The sequence below is a fragment of the Scardinius erythrophthalmus genome, assembly GCF_964197995.2.
Source record: "Scardinius erythrophthalmus genome assembly, chromosome: 12".
NCBI lineage: Eukaryota > Metazoa > Chordata > Actinopteri > Cypriniformes > Leuciscidae > Scardinius > Scardinius erythrophthalmus.
In genome coordinates, this window is record NC_138232.1 from 34,269,302 (window position 1) to 34,292,811 (window position 23,510).

General features: G+C 38.8%; 1 protein-coding gene across 4 annotated transcripts in view; it reads left to right on the plus strand.

Moving 5' to 3' along the window:
• Positions 1 to 23,510, plus strand: part of dock9b (dedicator of cytokinesis 9b) — a 102,225-nt gene that overhangs the window by 64,718 nt on the left and 13,997 nt on the right. For 3 of the 4 annotated variants that reach the window (XM_081381681.1, XM_081381679.1, XM_081381682.1), the window contains exons 10-41: positions 301 to 375; positions 470 to 610; positions 1,776 to 1,982; positions 2,253 to 2,375; positions 2,732 to 2,814; positions 2,906 to 3,028; positions 6,033 to 6,112; positions 6,200 to 6,390; positions 6,571 to 6,636; positions 6,738 to 6,830; positions 7,341 to 7,452; positions 7,649 to 7,767; positions 8,486 to 8,572; positions 8,816 to 8,908; positions 9,004 to 9,119; positions 9,213 to 9,282; positions 9,395 to 9,520; positions 9,609 to 9,680; positions 9,766 to 9,912; positions 10,076 to 10,159; positions 11,930 to 12,041; positions 12,745 to 12,923; positions 13,742 to 13,849; positions 13,961 to 14,072; positions 14,205 to 14,323; positions 17,466 to 17,580; positions 17,666 to 17,732; positions 17,833 to 17,880; positions 20,961 to 21,097; positions 21,893 to 21,999; positions 22,097 to 22,234; positions 22,866 to 23,048. In XM_081381681.1, the coding sequence (XP_081237807.1) occupies positions 301 to 375; positions 470 to 610; positions 1,776 to 1,982; positions 2,253 to 2,375; positions 2,732 to 2,814; positions 2,906 to 3,028; positions 6,033 to 6,112; positions 6,200 to 6,390; positions 6,571 to 6,636; positions 6,738 to 6,830; positions 7,341 to 7,452; positions 7,649 to 7,767; positions 8,486 to 8,572; positions 8,816 to 8,908; positions 9,004 to 9,119; positions 9,213 to 9,282; positions 9,395 to 9,520; positions 9,609 to 9,680; positions 9,766 to 9,912; positions 10,076 to 10,159; positions 11,930 to 12,041; positions 12,745 to 12,923; positions 13,742 to 13,849; positions 13,961 to 14,072; positions 14,205 to 14,323; positions 17,466 to 17,580; positions 17,666 to 17,732; positions 17,833 to 17,880; positions 20,961 to 21,097; positions 21,893 to 21,999; positions 22,097 to 22,234; positions 22,866 to 23,048 (3,633 nt within the window). The remainder of the gene's footprint in view (positions 1 to 300; positions 376 to 469; positions 611 to 1,775; positions 1,983 to 2,252; positions 2,376 to 2,731; positions 2,815 to 2,905; positions 3,029 to 6,032; positions 6,113 to 6,199; positions 6,391 to 6,570; positions 6,637 to 6,737; positions 6,831 to 7,340; positions 7,453 to 7,648; positions 7,768 to 8,485; positions 8,573 to 8,815; positions 8,909 to 9,003; positions 9,120 to 9,212; positions 9,283 to 9,394; positions 9,521 to 9,608; positions 9,681 to 9,765; positions 9,913 to 10,075; positions 10,160 to 11,929; positions 12,042 to 12,744; positions 12,924 to 13,741; positions 13,850 to 13,960; positions 14,073 to 14,204; positions 14,324 to 17,465; positions 17,581 to 17,665; positions 17,733 to 17,832; positions 17,881 to 20,960; positions 21,098 to 21,892; positions 22,000 to 22,096; positions 22,235 to 22,865; positions 23,049 to 23,510) is intronic. The other variant, XM_081381680.1, reaches the window with a different exon arrangement.

Here is a 23,510-nt window from a genome sequence, read left to right on the forward strand (position 1 = left end):
AGTATCTCTTCTCTTCTCTGATGACGTGTTTACAGGCTTTACACAACCATCCAATCGATTCTTGATGGACAAAATCAAGTTCCGCCTTGTTCGAGAAGCTTTTTCACTCGTATATACGTCACAATAGGAATAAAAAGACTACAACATCCGTTTCATGCTGATTTTAAGGATGTTTCGATATTTTACTGGAAACCAAGACAAAATAATAAGACAAAGTATTTTTTTTCATACAATATGCTGGAACAGGAAACACAATCAGATGCAGTAATTAGTGATTACCATCCTGTTTTTGCTTTTTAGAGTGCGAGAGACATTGAGACCAAGATGAGGAGTGAGACTCGTCTGAAACTCTTCACTCTGGACCCTGACACACAGGTGAGTCACAGCTCCAATAATAAACAGTCCATTAAATCACAGGGTGAGCTACTGGTTTTGAGCTGTGTGTGTGTGTGTGTGTTTTGGCTTGTAGAGACTCGATTTGTCTGGCATCGAACCTGATGTGAAACAGTTTGAGGAGAAGTTTGGGAAGAGAGTTTTGGTCAGCTGCAATGATCTGTCTTTCAACCTTCAGAGCTGTGTAGCAGAGAATGAGGAGGGACCCACTACTAACGTAAGATTCACACACAATCACGGTGGTTCTGTGGTTATAAAGCTCTTTTCTTTGGCTAAGTATCACTGTCTCTGATGAGGGATGTGTTGTGGCAACCAGCCAAACTCCTTGGGAAAGGGAGAATTTTGTGTATATTGATAGTCAGCCCTGTACATGATTACACAAAGGTAAATGTGTAATTATTTGAATGTTAAACCCCTTTCTCCTATTTCAATTTAATTTGCACACACACATAGAAGACTTGAGTTCTCAATAGGCTATGAGTATAAATACTGTGCCTCTGTGGCGCTTTAAAAATGACTCTGTTAGAGCGGTCCAACATGTCAACCTTAGCTCAACACACACTTCTGGTACAGATTACCCTTATGAAAAGAAAACATATTTGCTTATGTATGAATGATCAATATAATAAATTATCTATTGTATATTTTAAATATACAGAAGAATGTATTATGTTAATATATTACAATATATTGAATAATACATGAGGAATTGCTGCTTTTCATATATTGAAAAATATGTGAAAATATATTTCTTATATTTTGTAAAGCATGTAATTTTATATTCAGTAATATAAATAAATTTGAACATATATGTACTACATACATATATTTACATTAATGTGGGAATGTACTGTACTGTATGTGCAATATATATGTACACAATTATAAGGAAAATATCTATTGGGATATATATCCGTATATTTGTAATTATGTTTATATTTGTAAAATTTCATTTGCACATGCCATGTTGCCATTTTTTTTAAAATATGATTATTTTTTCAGTAAACACTTTTTTCTTATATACCATCACACATTTTCATATATGAAATTGTAACTAACCAAACAAAAGTGAAATAAAAGTTTATGAATGTGTTCAGCTATATGTTAACTCATGAAAGAGAAATTAATTAACTGAGTGTATCAACGAAGCTACTGCATGTAAAAATGTAGTGCAGTTTTTTTCTTCATTACTATAGATTTTTTTTAGGTATCAATATATACATGGTCATACTGGTCCATATATAGCAGTATATTGAAAAATATAAACACTAGTTTCCAATAAATGGAAATGTATTATGTCATAAATTACATTATATTTTCCAGTATATTCCCATATATTTTTGTTTCGTAAGGTTAGATGCAGCTCTCACTGTTTTCTTCAGGTGGAGCCCTTCTTCGTGGTTCTCTCCCTGTTTGACGTGCAGAACAGTAGAAAAATATCTGCAGATTTTCACGTGGATCTAAACCACCCACTGGTCCGATCCATGATCCCACCACCAGGCGTGCAGATAAACGGAGGGGTGGACACTCCTCATGGAGAAATGCTGCTTAGTGAACTGCTGGAGGGGATGCTGCAGTACCCCAGAAAAGTAAGAGGGCTGAACATTATAGATGGATGGATGGATAGATAGATAGGGTTAGGATATATATAGCTGTAAGAATATGTAGTCCAGTATAAAAATCATTATGTCTATGGAATGTCCCCATAACACATGTGTTAGTGATTACTTAGCTATACTTTAGGGACAGTTTGTCCGCAGAAGTTAGCTATATCTATATCCTTATTTGGAAAAACTATACATAAATAAAAAACACAATCCTTTCAGTAAGAGAAGTCTATGTACTCATTTTTGTTTTAGGGTGTCTTCTCTGTGACGTGTCCTCACCCTGACATCTTTCTGGTTGCACGAATCGAGAAAGTTCTGCAGGGAGGCATTACCCACTGCGCTGAGCCCTACATGAAGAGCTCCGACTCCAGCAAGGCAATGGGCCTAACATAACCACACACACACACACACACACACAGTGCATAAACAACACAGCTGATCCAAACATATACACAAACACAACAGAAGTACCAAATATACAATGTCAATCAAAACACTAAGTGGTTATTACAGGGATAAGGAGAAGGATAATCTGGGCTCAGGATTCATAAACTTGAAAACAATTCTACCACATCCCACAATGACCCTTGCAATATCCTGCCAAAATCTACTCTACGTTACCAACTAAAACTCCCGCAAGGCTCACGGGAACATGCTATCTGCCCAGTTTATTGTTAATAAAATGTCTCTTGAGAGGTTGTGGGGAACACTGTGTGTGATTTGCTTCACAGGTTGCTCAGAAGGTTTTGAAGAATGCCAAGATGGCCTGCAGCAGACTGGGCCAGTACAGGATGCCTTTCGCATGGGCAGCCCGGTGAGACAAAACTGTCTGGAAATGCTCTGTTCTTCTTTCTGTGTGTTGTGTCAATCCCAATATTTAATCTCTTTATTGTTCTTTTCCACAGGCCTGTGTTTAAGGATGCCTCAGGGACTCTGGATAAAAGCGCTCGGTTCTCCGCGCTGTACCGGCAAGACAGTAATAAACTCTCAGAAGAGGATCTTTTCAAACTTCTGGCGGATTTTAGGAAGTCAGTATTCACCTCAAGTCATCAGACTTGTCCTCACTGTGATTTTTCTTGTCCCTTTTACAGTAGTCTCAATCTATTAACTCTTTCCCAGCCATTTACAGAATTTATACTTATGAGATAACGCTTCCCAGCCATTTACGCGAATTTCCAGCTTTCTGTGTTTTCACTGTTATACAGTAGGGGGCGCTATTACACATCTTTTGATAGAGTACTGAATCTCCTGATCAAAACACAGGCGAAGAAGAAGCAGAAACAAGCAATGGTATATGTATGCATTGCATATGTAAAATAACACGATTATCAACAACATTAAACAGAATATAAATCAAAACTGCATTGTAACAAGGTTCAATAATGTGTAGCAAGGAAGGAAGAAGACAGGGGTCGGCTTGACTGAAACACTCTGCTTTATTCTCCCAAAAGTAAATAAACAAACAAAAAGGTGCGCACGTAGCGCGTTCACCGTGCCAGGCACAGCACTCAAAAAAACATACAATAACAAGACAATCACTCTCTCCAACAATAACGAGCGTCCGAGTGTTCCAGTCCAACTCTCTCTCTCCTCTCCTCCCGCATGCTGGCTTATATCCGGTCTCTCCACACCAATCACTGCAATCAGACACAGGTGTTCATCATTTTGCACTTGACCTACTTACTCACCGATCGGCCCCCTCCTTTCTCTCCCGCTACAGACTTCGCAAAACCACGCCCCCCTCGCCACATACCCCCACCGCCCGACTCAGGCCGGGGAGCCATCCGGCCTGCAGCCTCCCCCCCCCTCCTCCTGGAGAGAAAGTCAGCCACAGCCATCTGTACACCCGGCCTGTGGATCACCTGGAACTTAAAAGGCTGTAAAGCGAGATACCAACGAGTGATCCGCGCGTTGGTATCCTTCATGCGGTGGAGCCACTGCAGGGGAGCGTGGTCCGAACAGAGGGTGAACTCCCGTCCCAGGAGGTAATAGCGGAGGGTGAGAACGGCCCACCTGATGGCCAAACACTCCTTTTCTATGGTGCTGTACACCGTCTCTCTCTTAGAGAGCTTACGACTGATGTACAGCACCGGCCGCTCCTCACCCTCCACCTCCTGGGACAGGACCGCGCCCATCCCCCTGTCCGACGCGTCGGTCTGTAGGATGAAAGGGAGAGAAAAGTCAGGGGCATGTAAGAGCGGTCCACCACATAAAGCAGCCTTTATCTGGGTAAAAGCCCGCTGACACTGCTCCGTCCATTGAACCGTATCTGGTACCTCCGGAAGAGTGACAAATTGGTGTAATCCAAACGGCGTGGTGAAAGCTGTTTTTTCTTTGGATATGGGAGATAAGGGGATCTGCCAATATCCCTTGGTTAAGTCCAATGTCGAATAAAAACGAGCAGTACCCAGCCGATCAAGCAATTCGTCAACCCTTGGCATTGGATAAGCGTCGAACTTCGACACAGCATTCACCTTCCTGTAATCTACACAGAACCGGACCGAGCCGTCCGTTTTAGGAACTAAAACTATCGGGCTCGCCCAGTCACTGTTAGATTCTTCTATTACTCCCAACTCTAGCATCGCCTCTAATTCGCTTTGCACAACTTTCTTTTTGTGCTCTGGCAGTCGATACGGCCGGCTGCGAACCACCACGCCCGGCTCTGTCTCAACGTGGTGTTGAATGAGGTCCATCTGACCAGGCAGGGGCGAGAACACATCAGCAAAATCTGCTTGTAAATTACGCACATCAGTGAGTTGGGATGGTGAGAGGTGGTCTCCCCCAGCGGCCAGGGCGAGAGATTTAGTTTTGACATTCGCCTCTGGACCGAGATCCTCCTCTCCACTCACTACCATCGCCAGCATCACTGATTCCACCTCAGACCATTTTTTAAGAAGGTTGAGGTGGTAAATTTTATGTGCCCCACCCCTATCCCCTATCTATCTTTGCTTGTCCTGAGCCTGTAACAAATTCTCCCGTGACAGCCGCCCCAAAGTGTGGAGTTTTGTTCTCAGGTCCAGGACATACTGAATTTCATTTTTACTAGCTGAAGGTCCGTCCTCCCAAGTTTCCCTAAGGACGTCTAACACCCCGCGGGGCTGACGCCCATAGAGAAGCTCGAAGGGGGAAAACCCCGTGGAGGCTTGGGGGACCTCCCGTACAGCGAACAAGAGGGGTTCTAACCACCGATCCCAATTTTTGGCGTCTTCTTGTACAAACTTTCGAATCATGGATTTCAACGTGCGGTTAAATCGTTCGACCAGCCGTTTGGGTACCAACAACTGAGTTGTATCCTGCTTTGATTGGGTATCTTGGGTCACCCGATACAACTCATCTTTTATAATTGTAAAATACGGATAGGTGAGCGGCTGGTCCGTGTGGAGAAGCTGGCCGTCGATAGAGCGAACCTGATCAAAGGCATGTTTCAGCGAGTCATCCTGGGACTGTTCCAGGGGAAAATCATCGCGCTCTGTGAGGATGGTTCTCTCCAGTGCGCTCCGTTCCCCTGAACCAGTACCCAGAGGTTCCGGATCAGCTTCTCCCAACATGCATAATTTTACCGAAAGAGAAATGTCGACCCAGGACGAGCTATAGGACTGTGCAAGCTTTGGGGGTGTTGACAGACTCGATCAATCCATCTATTTTTTGATTATCGTTCTGAATCCGATCTGGATGTAGACAAAACCCCGTTTGTTTGTTCTTTTGCTTATGAATTAAGCTAGAATAAAACACTTTTTTTTTTGTTTAAAAGCAGATACTCTTTTGATATAATGCATGTGCAGATATTCATACAACAAAATATTTTGGGGGCAACTTTTTTAAAAAACACTGGCAGGGAAAGAGTGTAAATGGATTTTAAATTAAATTATTTTCAGAACATCATATTCTTCTTCAGTGTATTTCCAGCTGTGGATGGTCCCACTGTTAGGAATGTGTTTTGTAGTACTTCTCAGAGGGGGATTTTTTCAGTCCCCCCTACAGAGCTTCTAAAATAAACATACTGTATACAGTATATCAAAATTGTATCCGCAGACCTGAGAAGATGGCTAAATTACCTGTCATCTTGGGTAACCTGGATGTGACCATTGATAATGTCCCTCCTGATATGGCTAGTAAGTCTTCAAAATATTTGTTAATGTAACCCTAATCTCATGCACACTTGGTCACTTGAACACAAATGGTTCCTCTCCTTTGGCTAGATTGTGTCACTCCATCCTACATTCCAGTGAGGCCTTTTGAAACTAATGGGCCGAGCAATGGTGTTCTGTTGGAGGTGGAGGAGTTTGTTCCCTGTATTGCCAAGTGCTCTCAACCTTTCACCACCTACAACAATCATCTATATGTCTATCCCAAGCACCTCAAATATGACAACCAGAAGTCTTTCGCCAAGGTACATTAGAATTTAGCATTTTTAGCATTAGCATTTTCTTGCAAAATGAGTGCCTTGACATGTGAGATGCCAGTGTTATGAAAGCTCTGTTTACACCTGCCACTCATAAAGTTTGCACTTAGAGATTTAACAGTAAGTTGTTTTCTGGATCATGTTTTTTCTTTCTCTTATATGACTCAGGCGAGGAACATTGCAGTATGTGTGGAATTCAGAGAGTCGGATGAAGAGGATGCTCAACCTTTGAAGGTATAAATCTTCCCCTAAGACTTATAAAGAGTGTAGAATTTACTTAATTTGACCAGAAGATAATATTTCTCCATGTTTATGCATGTCATTGTTATGTGTAGTGTATCTATGGTCGTCCAGGAGGTCCTCTCTTCACCAAACATGCCTACGCAGCTGTACTGCACCACCAGCAAAACCCAGAGTTCTATGATGAGGTGATGAATGAGGCGCTGAAAGACATCTGGGGGTTAAAATTTAAATCTAATTTAAACCAGAAAATAAACAGAACATTTTAGGATTTTGAAACATTTTAAACAGAACCAAAACCAAACCTTTTTAAAATGGTACATTTTTATTTGAACTTTTCACTCAAATTGTTGTATGTTCATAATATAAGATTATAATACATTATTATTTGTGATGGGAAAAGTATCAAAATGAAAGAATTTTCACTTTCTTTTGAAATCCCCCCCCCCCAAAAAAAACGTTAATTTCTTTAGTAAAATGATAATAGTGCGCCAGTTATCCAAATATGAGAGATTATATCACTGTATAATGAGGTTTAGGTATACAGTGTTTACATTTATATATTTCAAATATTCAGGATTCTTTCCTTTTTGGCCCCACTTAATTTTTCTATTGATATAAGATATTGACCATGTTCAGACTGATCTTACATTTAATTTTTTTTTAATCATATTGTTTCATGTGTATATGTCCTCTAGATAAAAATCGAGTTGCCCACACAGCTTCATGAAAAGCATCACCTTCTCTTCACTTTTTACCACATCAGCTGTGACAGCAGCACAAAGAAACGGGACATAGTGGAGACCCCAGGTACAGCATGCTGAATAAAGCAGACAAGGCTAATATGTTGAGGCATGGGGTGGGGCTCCAGGAACTTGCATTTTAGCTTGTTATGCATAATATTACTGCAGCATTATCAAAGAGAGGCATATCAATGAAGTGCAGTCTTTGGATGTGCTGAATGTTTTCTCTCACACACTCTCACTTCTGTCTGTTTCTCTGTCAGTGGGCTTTGGCTGGCTCCCTCTGCTTAAAGATGGTCGTGTTGTTATGAGTGAGCAACTCATCTCTGTGGCATCCAACCTACCAAATGGTTACCTCAGCTGCCAGGAGGGTGTAAGCAAGGTGAACCCACTATGCATAGTCATAACAAAAACTTTCCCAGCTTGGCAAAAATTGCAGCCATTTGTGGACCAAATGTCAACGTGTGTGTGTGTGTGTGTGTGTGTGTGTGTGTGTGTGTGTGTGTGTGTGTGTGTGTGTGTGTGTGTGTGTGTGTGTGTGTGTAGTCTAATTTGCTATTTGGATATACTTTGTGAATATCAAGATCTAATTATTATTGACCTTTTGTCTTAGTGGATCTTATTGCATAGTATTAGTTTTACGTAGAGTAGGTAATTTTTATATCTCAGAGGTTGCTCTTTTTATAGCTCATAGCTTCATAGCTCAAGACTCTTTGGGGTTCACAGTTATGTTTAATTGATAAATCAACTTTAGATACTCAGATATTTCTCCTAAAATTCTGTAAGAGAGTATGAGAATCTGATGAGGAATCTTTGAGTTCGGATTGAAATCTCTGACTTTGCTGAAATCTCTTTTGAAACACATTAGCACATACACAGAGACAAAAATCACTGAGCTCTTTTCTCAGGAAAATGAAATTAAGAAATCTGAGAAGGCATGTAACTTCATCAAAAGTCACTATTTGTCCTTTGTTTAATCTCATTGCTGTCTAGGACAACTAATTGAGACACTAAATAGATCTTTCAGTGGATGATCAGTTAGTATAATTAAAATAAACCATTTAAAATTGATGTTGTGTTTATGGATGTTATGTTTGCAGCACTCTAGTCCTGAGATAAAGTGGGTGGATGGAGGACGTCCTCTCTTCAAAGTGTCCACACATCTGGTCTCTACCATCTACACTCAGGTATGACTATAAAGGATATAGATCCTAATTATGATGTTATTAACATTCAGGATCAATAGGGTACATTTCAATCATGACAACTCTTAGAGTAGTTTTGGCATGCTAATGAATACAGCAGTGCTAATGTTTTTGGTCTTGGTGGTCGAGATCTGCTACAAATGCTGCTGCTGATATGATTAGTCATAGGTTATTTATTAATGTAGTCCCACTATGTAATTTAAACATCGCTCTTCATCTCCTCAGGATCAGCACCTGCACAATTTTTTCCATCATTTCCAGAGTATGCAGTCTGATGCCACCCGTCCAGCTGAGGGTGAGCTTGTCAAATACCTCAAGGTGAGCATAGAAAAGTTAGAGAGGCAGGTTTCTTCTGATTCAATTATTATTATTATGTTGGGCTAAATTACAAAACATTACCCATAAATCCCCAGAGTCTTCATGCCATGGAAGGTCATGTTATGATCAACTTCCTGCCGACCATTTTAAACCAGCTGGTTCATGTTCTGACCAACGCCAGTAATGAGGATGTGGCTGTAAACACCACCAGGTGAGAGAGCAGGAGTTGCCAAAATCAGAACACTGGATCCTCTTCTTTCTGTTTCTCACATGCTCTCTTGTTGTTCATCTGTCTCCCTTGCAGGGTCATGGTCCACATTGTTGCTCAGTGCCACGAGGAGGGTCTAGAACACTACCTGAGGTCATATGTCAAGGTAAATCAAGTTCTGAAACATATGATCATGGTTATGGATATGTACAATGTCCTACTTTTTGTGCAGTTTCTAAAGTAGACTTGGTTACATGATTTTCTTCATGTTATTCCAGTACGTGTTTAGAACAGAGTCCTATTTAACCAGTAACAGTAAGACAGTGCACGAAGAACTGGCCAAAGCCATGACATCCATCTTAAAGCCTTCAACTGACTTCCTTACCAGCAACAAGCTTCTCAAGGTACTGAAAACAACGCTCTGTTTTAACACTCTTAAATCTCTGAAGGTTGTATTTGACATTGGTTAAAATGTATACTTTGGTGTTTCAGTATTCGTGGTATTTTTTTGAAGCCCTGGTGAAGTCAATGGCACAGTACCTGATGGAAAGTGGCAAGGTCAAGGTGAACATAATCATAAGCCTCTCTCAGAACTACTCCTTACTGAATATTCTATGGTACCCATAGTTTTCACCAAAATATCTTGTAGTTGTCCAGGAACCAGCGATTCACGGCTTCGTTCCACCATGCTGTGGAGACACTGGTGAACATGCTGATGCCCCACATCACACAGAAGTATAAGGATAACCTGGATGCTGCCCGCAATGCCAATCACAGCCTGGCCGTCTTCATAAAGGTACCGCCAGAAGTAGAGCTGCTCTCTCTACTATGAGCAATTGATCTATACTCTGAAAAACTGATCAATATTTGATCAGTTCATCAGTAAAAGGCTTTTATCATTTCATGACGATTTGAAGTAATCATTTAACAACAGTGCTTTCTCACTAACTGTCCTACAGCGCTGTTTTACCTTTATGGATCGAGGATTTGTCTTCAAGCAGATAAACAATTACATCACCTGTTTCATACCTGGAGATCCCAAGGTACACAACAATATTGTTAAATGAACCTATGTAGTTATATAAAGTGCTAATTCTGAAATCTTAATCTATAATTAAAATTGTAAAAAAAAAAAATATTTATAGTCTCATGCTATAATATACAACCCGAATTTTGGAACAGTTGGGACGTTTTTTAAACTTGAATAAAATTAAAACTAAAATACTTTCAAATCACATGAGCCAGTATTTTATTCACAATAGAACATAGATAACATATCAAATGTTTAAATGGAGAAATTTTACAATTTTATGCACAAAATTTTATGCTCATTTCAAATTTGATGCCTGCTACAGGTCTCAAAAAAGTTGGAACGGGGACATGTTTACCATGGTGTAGCATCTCCTCTTTTTTTTCAAAGCAGTTTGAAGACGTCTGGGCATCGAGGTCATGAGTGTCTGGAGTTTTGGTGTTGGAATTTGGTCCCACTCTTGCCTTATATAGGTTTCCAGCTGCTGAAGAGTTCGTGGTCGTCTTTGACGTATTTTTCGTTTAATGATGCGCCAAACGTTCTCTATAGGTGGAAGATCAGGGCAATTCATCAACCGGACTCTTCTACGACGAAGCCATGCTGTTGTAATAGCTGCATTATGTGGTTTTGCATTGTCCTGCTGAAATACACAAGGCCTTCCCTGAAATAGACGTCGTCTGGAGGGGAGCATATGTTGCTCTAAAACCTTTATATACCTTTCAGCATTCAGAGTGCCTTCCAAAACATGCAAGCTGCCCATACCGTATCCACTTATGCACCCCATACCATCAGAAGTGCTGGCTTTTGAACTGAACGCTGATAACACACTGGAAGGTCTCCCTCTCCTCTTTTGCCCGGAGGACACGGTGTCCGTGATTTCCAACAAGAATGTCAAATTTGGACTCGTCTGACCATAGAACACTTTTCCACTTTGAAATAGTCCATTTTAAATGAGCCCACAGGACAGTACGGTGCTTCTGGGCCATGTTCACATATGGCTTCCTTTTTGCATGATAGAGCTTTAATTGGCATCTGCAGATGGCACGACGGATTGTGTTTACTGACAGTGGTTTCTGGATGTATTCCTGGGCCCATTTAGTAATGACACAATCATGCCGATGAGTGATGCAGTGTCGTCTGAGGGCCCGAAGACCACGGGCATCCAATAAAGGTCTTTAGCCTTGTCCCTTACGCACAGAGATTTCTCCAGTTTCTCTGAATCTTTTGATGATGTTATGCACTGTAGATGATGAGATTTGCAAAGCCTTTGCAATTTGACGTTGAGGAGCATTGTGTTTAAAGTATTCCACAATCTTTTTACGCACTCTTTCACAGATTGGAGAGCCTCTGCTTCTCTAAGACATCCCTTTTGTAGCTAATCATGTTACAGACCTGATATAAATTAACTTAATTAGTTGCTAGATGTTCTCCCAGCTGAATCTTTTCGAAATTTCTTGCTTTTTCAGCCATTTGTTGCCCCCGTGCCAACTTTTTTGAGACCTGTAGCAGGTATCAGATTTGAAATGAGCTCATTTTGTGAATAAATTTGTAAAATTTATCCGTTTAAACATTTGTTATGTTATCTATGTTCTGTTGTGAATAAAATATTGGCTCATGTGATATGAAAGTCTTTTTGTTTTAAAAAACGTCCCAACTTTTCCAGAATTCGAGTTGTAATATAATACAATATACTGTTCAAAGGTCTGTGGTCGGTAAAACCACTAATGCTGCATTTATTTGATCAATATAATATAATATAATTGTGTCTCTTTGTGACTTGCAGACGCTGTACGAGTTTAAGTTTGAGTTTCTGCGGGTAGTGTGTAATCATGAACACTATATACCCCTCAATCTGCCCATGCCTTTTGGGAAGGGCCGCATTCAGAGGTTTCAAGGTAAACATAAAGGGGTATTCTACCGCATGCTGTTGTTGAAATACCCTAAGAAATTGCCTGACATCACTCTTGAAAGGTTAAGTTGTTCCTCAGGAAAATTCGATTTAGTAGAACTCTCTCTTCCTCTCTCTGATGCTTCTGTCCTTTGGGCTTTCTGTGCCGATTGCTCATATTCTGCCATGCCTTTCCACTGTTTCCTCTTTCTTTGTGTGTGTGCTAGCTTTTCTGTGTCACATTAAGGAGACTCATGCCAGAAGTGTAGGTGAGCAGTCCTGCTTGCCTGTGACTGAACAATGTTCGTGTGTCTAGTCTTAATGACACAGTCTGTCTCTCTTCAGTGACCCAGTCCCCTCTGTCTTACATATGTTGCTAATTCATTCGTCAGTCTAGATTCTAGTCTAGATGATTGATGATTGTTTAAAACTGTTGTATTTTCTGAATAACTGTCTGTGAAATATCTTCTAATGTAGGTGTGTTCTTTGTAATTTGCTGTACCATAACTTCCATGAAGATATTTTGGTGCATATTTGTCAATGCCATGCTTTTGGTTTTATTATAAAAAGCTGTAGAACAATTTTGTTTACGGAATTAAAAGAATTTTTCTCAACTAGTGCCTCTGGTCTTTTTAAGGTAGCTGGAGGTTACATTCAGTATCTAGGGTGTAATGTCTTTCTTTCTCTTTCTTTTCTCTGTGTCTTCATAGATCTGCAGTTGGACTACTCACTGACTGATGATTTCTGCAGGAATCACTTCCTAGTGGGTTTGTTGTTGAGGGAGGTGTGTGGGGCCCTTCAGGAGTTTGGGGAAGTCCGTCAGATTGCCATTCAAGTTCTCAAGAGTCTGATGATCAAACACACATTTGACGATCGTTATGTCTCAAAGGTCAGTGCCCAATTGCAACAAACCCCTTAAGGGATTTCTTACATTTTTAACTGCCTTAGCAACTTTTGGGGGTTTTTTCAACAACTGATTGATTTTTTAGCTTAACAAATCAATATGAATATACAGTATCTATATCTGGGAAAAGTGGTCTCAGTCAATTTTAATAAACAGTATAGTACAGTAGCTTGAAACCTGACTGGAAAAAATCACAATATGCAGTCTGGAAGGCCCACCTTTCAGATATCTTTTTGATAAAGGCTCGACTTACCTTGGTGGTTTAGCTGATAAGTCTCCAATGTTCTCCATCTGGTTTATCCTGACAGATTTGAGCTTAAAAGGGTAATTGTTATTTTAAGTATCTTATGCTCCCCAATTCATCATTTATTTGATCAAAAATAGAGTAAAAACAGTAATATTGTGAAATATTATTACAATTTAAAATAACTGTTTTCAATTTTAATATATTTTAAAATGTAATTCATTCCTGTGATGATGACAAAGCTGAATTTTCAGTATCATTGTCTCCAGTCTTCAGTGTCACATGATCCTTCACAAATCAGTCTAATATGCTGATTTGGTGCTTGAGAAACATTTAAAAAAAATGTTTTATTATTATCTATTTATCATTATGTATAATGTATTATTATCTTGTTTTGGATATTTTGTTCTTTCCCTATGGGAACTGTACTTGTGTGCCTATTGCCTATTTTCTTTTAAGTGCCCGGATGCATTGGCGAAATTGTCACAGAGTGAGCTGACTTGCCTTAAACAGACATTGATTTTAACTGGTAAAGAGCATTTTATTTATGATTGTGCAGAGTCAGCAGGCCAGGTTGTCGACACTCTATCTACCCTTGTTTGGGTTGCTACAGGAGAACGTTCACAGAGTAAATGTGAGAGACACGTCTAATTTTAACACCAACCAGGTGAATCATCTTTTTGTACTTTATTTTCTCCTTTACTCTCTCTATTCTTGAGCAGCTTAGATTTCACATGCCATCTGAAATGTTAGGTTGAACTCTGCTATTTCTCCTCAGAATGGGCGAGATGAACATCTTGCCAGCATCTCTACGACAACACCCCAAAAGCCTGTTGGTAACCTTGACAACAGCCTTCATAAAGATGTATTTGGGGTCATCTCAGGAACTGGTGAGTGATGACCAAATGAAAAACATTCCTTTCCAGCATCTCAGGCCTTTCACCTGCTAGTATTATTGAGATTATCAGCAGATGTTTCTGTGAATGATCTTATTATATGAATTATGTTTCTTCTGTGCGTAGCCTCTCCTCACACCTCCACGCCTAACATCGGTCCTGTGCGCCACGCTGACTCTCGAGGTTCTCTGGTCAGCACAGACTCGGGAAACAGCCTCCCTGAGAAGACCAGCACCCTCGATAAGGTAAAGTAGAATGACAGAGATGTTGTCTCTCAGGCCTAAAATAATCTGATTAACTGCCTTGTTTAAATATAATCTCCTACTTTCATAATATGTATTCTAAAAAGCCCATTACAAATAAAATTTGACTTCACTTTGTCTTTTAAAAACAATATTAAGTGGAGGCATAAAATGTTCAGTTGAGGGGTTCTCAGAGGCCCTTTATCTGAAGCTGTGATGTATTCACTTTTCCACATGTGTCTAATACATTACTTGTGTGACATGTGAGGTCATAAAACATCTGTTATGCTTAGGGTTGGGTACCGAGACCCGGTTCCAATAGGGAACCGGTTCCGACGTAAACGGTAGTAACCAGACCGAATAAGAACGAAACTTTCGGTGCCTGATTTCGGTGCCTGACGTTTTTTACCGCCCCCTATAAAACATCTCGCGGCACGAATGATCCAATAACATCTCCAGTTAACCAGCAGAGCGAGCATTAATTTAGTTCGTTTGTTAAATAAGAGGCGATTTTGCGCTGAAATGCGTTTTTTAAATCAAGTGATCAAAGTGCTCGTTGCCGCTGCGATCAGTGGCGCGGATACAGTGTTTTCTCTTGTGGCTCGCGCACTGTCACTCGGACGCGCGCTTCGTTGCGGAGATCGATCTATTTATGAGGCGCCGTCTATATGATTATGTGCGCGGAGAGTTTGTGTGTGTGTGTGTGTGTGTATGTGTGTGTGTGCTCGCGTCTCAGATGAGTATGCGCGGATATTTCCGCGCGTCTCGTGTGTGTAGAGTTTGCGTGTTTGTGCGTGAGCGACTTTAGATGTGATGTTGAGCATTTCATATTAGTTTGAGCATTCAGCAGTATACATGTATGACTACTTAGTAGGCCTATGTGTATGCAAGGGTTTCATATGTGCGTGAATGAAGTTTGATTTAAAGGGATACTCCACTTTAAAATGAAAATTCTGTCATCATATACTCACCCTCATGTTGTTTCAATTCTTTATGAATTTCTTTCTTCTGCTGAACAGAAAGGAAGATATTTAGAATAATATCAGTAACCAGACAGTTTCTGGTCTCATTTACTTACATAGTATTTTTTTTCCTACTAGCCTATGGAAGTCAATGAGACCAGAAACTGTCTGGTTACTGATATTATTCTAAATATATTCCTTTCTGTTCAGCAGAAGAAAGAAATTCATACAGGTTTGAAACAACATGAGGGTGAGTATATGATGACAGAATTTTCATTTTAAAGTGGAGTATCCCTTTAAGCCCTAGACGACGCCTATCTATTCATTCTGGTGAAATCACAAATTATAATGGACACAAAGTGTCCCTGCTTGATATACAACCACTGATGAGCATAATCGTAAAAAAAAAAAAAAAAAACTACGAATGCGGATTAGAACCCAAAACCTCTGACACGCCTGACTAAAGTTCAAGTTCAGCTGCCAGTGTTCCTCTTCGGATAAGTCTAATATTTTAATGCCAACTGCAAATCTTGCATATCAAGTATGAAGTATATCAATATCAAGTATATTTATATGAGGCTATACTGTGTGTGTTAAATATTTCTGCTCAGTGTCAGATATTTCTCTGTTTTGTAAAAGTCATAATATGAGAAGACAAAATTTTGATGTTAACTCAAGTGTTATCGGCTACATCAGTAGCCTTTTAAACAGCACAATTTTTCATTTAATCAGAAATTAGAAAATCTTTTTCAGAAAATCACACACACACACACACACACACACACACACACACACACACACACACACACACACACACACACACACACACACACAGAGGTATTATTTTTTTGATAAAGTGTGTGCGGTTTAGTTTTGTTAAGTACCGTTTCAAGAACCGTTTAAGCACCGGAACCGTTTGAAAAATACCGAGTAGGTACTGGTATCGGATAAAACCCAACCGATACCCAACCCTAGTTATGCTACATTTCTCACTCCCTGGGTCATTTCTATGTAACAATGCCAGAAAAATTCAGATTTTTCCAATTGAAATGAAATCACATTTTAGTCTCCCTCAGGGCCAAATCTTAATAATCTCAGAAGAACTGTACCAATAGTTATTTTTGTTTAGTAACCTTAACCGAAAACAACTAGATTACTTCGACCCTGACAGAGTAAGTTTGAAATTCTTATGCTTTACAATTCATACCATAAGATTCATACTATATAATATATTCATTAATATATCACAGTATAATGTGGTACATTGATATTTCTCTTTTTTTCATGTTTTATGCCAACTCTGTTAGATTGTCAGGGTTTGGAGGGTTTAGGGTTGAAGGTTATAATAATTGTCTTAATTATCAAAAGTCTTTGCACCATAATATCAAAATGTCAATCTTTACAATACATTGAAATCATAACATTTTCATTTCAATAAAAGCGAAATGTACTGAACATTTTTTGTTCAGTATAACCCCTTAAAATGTCTTGAGACGGAAGGGGTACATGCGAATATAATCTTTCAAATGTTTCAGGGTTGATGTTTTAATTTATATACATTTTTATATTACTCACTAAACAAAGTTAAATATATTGAAATATCATGAGGACACAAATGACCTCATTGTGGCTTCATTCAGCTGGATTTAGAGTGAGGCATGTTGCTGTTGCTCATTAGTTTCCCCTAACCACTGCTAACTCTTATCCTCCCCTCTTGACCCTAACCTCTGACCTTTTAGCCGAAAGAGAGGTTTACACGTAGACACACCCTCACCGTGTTGCCCATCCCCCTTGAACCCGAGGACTCCGCCCCTCTCAGCCGAGCAGCCAAACGCGTCACAATGGATTTCTCACTGCTCTCAAGCCCCGCCCTCTACGACAACGACACTAACAGAATTACTGACACCATACAAGTAGAGCAACCCTAGAGTGTCCCCATCTGGGGAGTGTGTGTGCTTTCATCTCTTTAATCTTTTATAGTTTATGAGGGTGTTGCATGTCTTTCTCATTGTATTTTTCCAGCTCTGTGCATGTGGTGGGGTGTGTGTTTTTTTGCACACTTAAAGTCATTTAGGGGTGAGCAGTAAATGATTCCTCTGCTCATAGCTTCTGATAAAACAGTGTTCTGTAATGTGATATTTTGTTGTGTCTTACATTATATATTTTATGTGTGTGTATGACAGACTCAGTCAGCCTCTGCTCTGGGTAGCTCTATCCTACGTTGTGATAAATTGGACAGAGAAGAAATCAAAAACCTGCTCATGTGTTTCCTCCATGTCTTAAAGAGCATGTCTGAAGGTAAGAACATGCACACATGACTCTAATTTTCAAAGTCCACTCGCTTTTGCTCATGAATTTGTTCACTTTTGACTATTTTTTCCAGATGCCTTATTTACATACTGGAACAAAGCCACAACCTCTGAGCTGATGGACTTTTTCACTTTAGTAGAGTAAGTCATCTAGACTGGCACTAATCACATCAGATCATTGAGGTCCTGTAACTTAATACGGAGAACTCAGTTCATTTCTCTCCCTCTCTCTTACACACAGAGTGTGTCTACATCAGTTCAGGTATATGGGGAAGAGATTCATCGCCAGGTAAAAAAAATGTTTTGCTCCTAATAGTCAAAATTTGGAATCGTACACGTTTTTGAATGAAATCAGAAAAAAAGTAATATGTTTGTTAAACAGAATACTTATACCAAAACAATAAAACAAACGGATCCTAATTAGGGCTGTCAATTTGGATTATTTGGATTATTTTTAACCATTATTTATTTAAAAAATAGTATTACATCATTTGTATTAATTAAAATAATATTAATAATATTTTATTTATATTTCATTCATACTGTCTTAAATAAATGACTTATTATTTAATTATAAACTATATTCCTTAAAATTATATAATATTTAAAATATTGTTTTACATATATAAGATTATATTACATATATCACACACATATATATATATATATATATAATTACAAATTGTCAGTGAAAAGGTTTTTAATACTATTATATAATAATACTAAGGTTATTATAGTATTTTAATACTAATTTAATAATTATTTGTTATAGTTTTAATATTTATTTCCTTTTCTTGTCATTATTGCCTGTGAACACAATCATGCCCATAAAATACTTTAATTGAAAAATGAATAAGAAAGAATTCACAGACCAGTGCTAGGCTTATGATCAGTGATATGAAAATAAACACAATATGTGTACTTCTAAAGCCAATTTTTCTGATGTCTATTCATCATAGTGGCAGGCAATTTGTATTTGAAGTATCCTCATCTGCTAAACCTTTGTCAGCAATTATTGATAAATGTGATTCATTCATTTATTAAAATCAATCATCTGGATATCATGAATAATGAATTCAATTAAAAATTTTATTTGATTGACAGCCCTAGTTCTTTACAAATTTTTTTTACAAATGATTTTACCACTTATCTTCTGTAGAACCAGACATATAAATGCAAGCTCAATACAACCACTGCTGCTATCTCATATCTACTTGTCTCTCTCTCTCTTGCCTTTAACTCACATGTACTCACACATAAATGTATACATACATACATACACAGCATCAAATCCTACACTATCTATAATCCTACCTTGAATGACGCTACTCCTTTATGTGTGTATATGTTTTATTGGCTGAAATGCTGGCGAGGGTTCAGTTAGTCAGTGATACTGTAGCATCCTGGCACCCCTAAACAGGGTAAGAGCTGTGTGCTTTTGAGTGGCCTTCACTAACAGCATGCTGACTCATTCAACTAACTCACTGCTCTGTGTGTATGTGTGCTGAGGCATTTCCACATTCATGCTTTCTTAGTAGTCTAACCGAAGGTGTTGTGGTATCACGTTTAGCTATTTATCACCTGCATGTGTCCATTAAACACAATAAGTACAATAATATCCTCACACCTATGCACTTAGTGCTTTTATCATCATCATGTCCTGCTCTTTGTCCAGTGGGCAATCAGTCACATGACTAATGGATGCCAGCATCTAATGTACTGTGTTAACATCTATTATGAACCATCTATAATCATGAGTATCAATACAGATGTAACTTTGTGGCATATACATATATTGGCTAGTTAGATAATGTGACGTGTGCGATATATAGAAGTTAACCATAGTGAATGCAGATGTTTTAAATGGGTCATATCATGAGAAATCTAATTTTCCTTGATAACTTCAAAATGTCCTCCCTAGTCAACAAAACCATCGATTGAAACTAATCTGCAAAAACAGCTCCTTCCATATTTCAATCCCATCTTGATAGTTTGTGTGGTGCATTTTAGCATGGATTATTTTGGGAATTTGTCATAAAGTAATGCAAGCTTTGCAAAGAGGTTTTTATTGATGGAAACTGTATTGACTTGTCAACAAAACTGCTGATCATAGGCCTGTTACTCATTTCAAAGAAGCATTCTCATAAAAGTGTTTACTTCCGTTCAAAAGTTTGGGGTCAGTAAGATTTGTTGTTATAATGGTACAAAAATTCAGTTTCAAATAAATATTATTTTGAACTTTCTATTCATCAAAGAATCCTGTAAAAATTGTCATGGTTCTTTAAAGGGTTAGTTCACCCAAAAATTAAAATTCTGTCAGTAATTACTCACCCTCATGTTGTTCCAACTCCGTAAGTCCTTCGTTCATCTTCGGAACACAAATTAAGATATTTTTGATGAAATCTGAGCCATGTCTCACTCCTCCATAGGCTTCTAAGGGACTGAAACTTGCTGGCCCAGAAAAGTTATTAAAGAGATCGTTAATATAGTCCAAGTGACTACAGTGGCTTAATCTTAAGTTTATCAAGCGACGAGAATACTTTTTGTGCGCTAAAACAAACAAAAATAACGACTTTATTCCACTATTCATTTCCTTCTCTCTGGGCCTCGAGTCTTTTCGCGTAGTGTTTAAGCGTAGCACGTCTGTTGCACGTCACCACGTATCACACATGACCAGCGTCGGCCAATAGTGAGCCTACGTGGTGACGTGCAACAGACGCGCTACGCTACGCTAACTTTTCTGTGCCAGCAAGTTTCAGTCTCTTAGAAGCCTATGGAGGAGTGAGACAGCGCTCAGATTTAATCAAAAATATCTTAATTTGTGTTCCGAAGATGAACGAAGGACTTACGGGGTTGGAACAACATGAGGGTGAGTAATTACTGACACAATTTTCATTTTTGGGTGAACTATCCCTTTAACATTGATAATAATAGGACATATTTCTTGCGCAGCAAATCAGCATATTAGAAGGCTGGAGTAATAATGATGCTGAAAATTCAGCTTTGCCATCACAGAATAAATTACATTTTAATATATATTAAAATACAAAAGTATTATTTTAAATTGTAATCATAGTATTTCACAATATGAATGTTTTACTGCATGTGTATTTATTTATTAAAAAACAGCCTTGGTGAGCATAAGGAAGAATTTCTTTCCGTCTTTCCGACCCCAAACTTTTGAATGAGACTGTACAGCCCGTTTAATGCTAAAAAAAGAGGGTGGGACATGGTCTAAAAACCTTTCACCAACATTATACTCTTATGTGGACGTCAGGGTAAAAAAAAATTATATCAATGATATGACCCCTACATGTATTTTTATGTGACAGCTTACTAGACCTCTCATAAGGTTTTGTTTTTCCTCAGAAGCCAGGAGGGGGTGGGGTTTATAGCTCCGGACAGGAAGTCGTTGACTCTTCCTGTGTCTCGTAACAGAGGGGGCGTCATGCACACACGCTTACACCAGCTGGGCAGCCTGGAGAACGCACACACTTTCAACCACAGTAAGACACAGTAACACGCATTCATTTCCTGATCACTCCTCATCCTTCACAGCCTATCTAAAATGAACATTTAGAAGAACTTGATATGCATTGACAATCATGAAAATTACACTTTGTATGTGTATGTTTCAGTCTGAGAATTTGTTCTTGGGATCTTTGTAGAATAACCGGTAAGAGCTTCTTGGGTTTCAAGGGAACCAAAACAGCACCATGCATATTTTACACACGTCATCCTTTGCGCAATTTTGGCACACCTTCACTGCAGAGTAAATGAAGTTTTGCAGTCCATTGGTTCTCAATCCTGGGTTCTCAACACTTTCAGGACCACCCAGCAAATAGGGAACATTCTCAGAACTTGGGCTAACGTTCTTGTTATAAACAAATGTTCTTCCATGGAACTTTTTTTTTCTAAAACATTTTAGTTGGACGTTTGTTTAACTTGTTACTACTTGTTTCAGAAAGTTCAGACAACATTCAAAAATAATACTCCAATGATGTTAGCAAAATTATTAAATGTAATGTTCCCTTAATATTTGCATTACCAAGAAAAAAATGGTTTTAGAACGTTTGAAAAACTGGATGTTTAGAGGACATCCAGAAATAACGTTTTTATAACTCAATGGGAATGTTAGCAGAACGTTCTTAGAATATATTTTTGTTTGCTGGCCTGAGAACCACTGACGTAGTCCAACCAGAGAGAGTAAGAAAATACTGAGAGGCCAAAGCAGCTTTTCTCAGTTCTGTTCAGTTTAGTTATTAAATGATATGATCTTTCTTTTCCTCTTTCTCCTCCAGCATCTTGCCACGGTGATGCTGACGCGTGTCTCCTGGAGGCTAACGTCTCAACGGAAGTGTGCTTGACTGTGCTGGACACACTGAGTGTCTTTATCATGGGCTTTAAGGTACCGACAACAAGTGGAAATATGTGTTTATTAGTACGAAATGAACAAAGATCAGTTCTTCCCTGAAGCGCTTTCATATTAAACCATGCATCCACAGACGCAGCTGTGTGCTGATTTGGGTCATAACCCGCTGATGAAGAAGGTTTTCCAGGTTCACCTCTGTTTCCTTCAGATCCCCCAGTCAGAGACGGCACTGAAGCAGGTCTTCACCTCCCTACGTACCTTCATTTACAAGGTACTCTTACTGTGGATTCCTGGGAAATGGCAGGGAAACATTGTCTCACAAATGAGGACATTTTCTGTCAATGGCGGGGAAAGAGATAATAATGTTCTCAAAATGTTAGCACAAAAAAAACATTATCTGTACATCATTCATAGAATGTTTTTTTCTGAAACGTTTTAGTTGGACTGTTGGACATCTAACATTTTTAAATGTTACTTCTCGTTTCAGAATGTTCAGAGAACATTAAAAAGTAACATTACTATAATGTTTGCGAAATGGAATGTTCCCTTAATGTGTGCACAACCAAGAAAAAACGTTTTTAAAACATAAAATAATTGGTGTTTTGAACATTCAGAAATTAACATTTTCATAACCTAATGGCAATGTTAGCAAAAAGTTCTGAGAACATATTTTTGCTAGCTGGTCAGTAAAATAGAATATTTCCTGATATATTTTCTCGCCAGCTCTTTGTCTAGCATTTCAGTCAATTTACACTTCCTGCCAGTGATTTTTGTATTTCCTTCACAATTGATCACATAGTTATGGAATTAAATGTCCAACATGAGTGTACACATCGTGTTGTTCATTTTTATTTTCATAAGCCTCATCCTACACTACATGTGTCTTTTTCTCTCTTTCTCAGTTTCCCTGTACGTTTTTTGACGGCCGGGCGGATATGTGTGCCTGTTTTTGTTATGAGATTCTGAAGTGCTGTAATTCCAAACTGAGCTCCATACGCAGTGATGCCGCCCACCTGCTCTATTTCCTCATGAAGAGCAACTTTGAGTACAATGACAGGAAGTCCTTTGTCCGCACACACCTGCAGGTAAGAGAGGGTTAAGAGGGTAATGGGTGAGGTGTCAATCTAGAGCAGCTGTTCCCAACCTTCTTAACTCTCAGGACCCCCAGTGGACAATATTTGAAGGTCCTCAAAGATATTACAGGGATAGTTCACCTAAAAATGAAAATGTTGTTGTTGTGTACTCACCCTCAAGTTGTTCCATTGACTTCCATAGTAGGAAAAAATATATACTATGGAAGTCAATGGGTGCAGTCAACTGTCTGATTACCAACATTCTTCAAAATATCTTCTTTTGTGTTCAGCAGAAAAAAGAAACTCATACATCTCACAACAACATGAGAGTGAGTAAGTGATGACAAAATTTTCATTTTTGGGTGAACTATCCCTTTGACGGTATTCAGACTTTTATGTACAGAACCTAAGAGAGGCAATGCATATAACTATGAATAATTAAAATAATTACATTAAATAATTCCAGAACTTTCA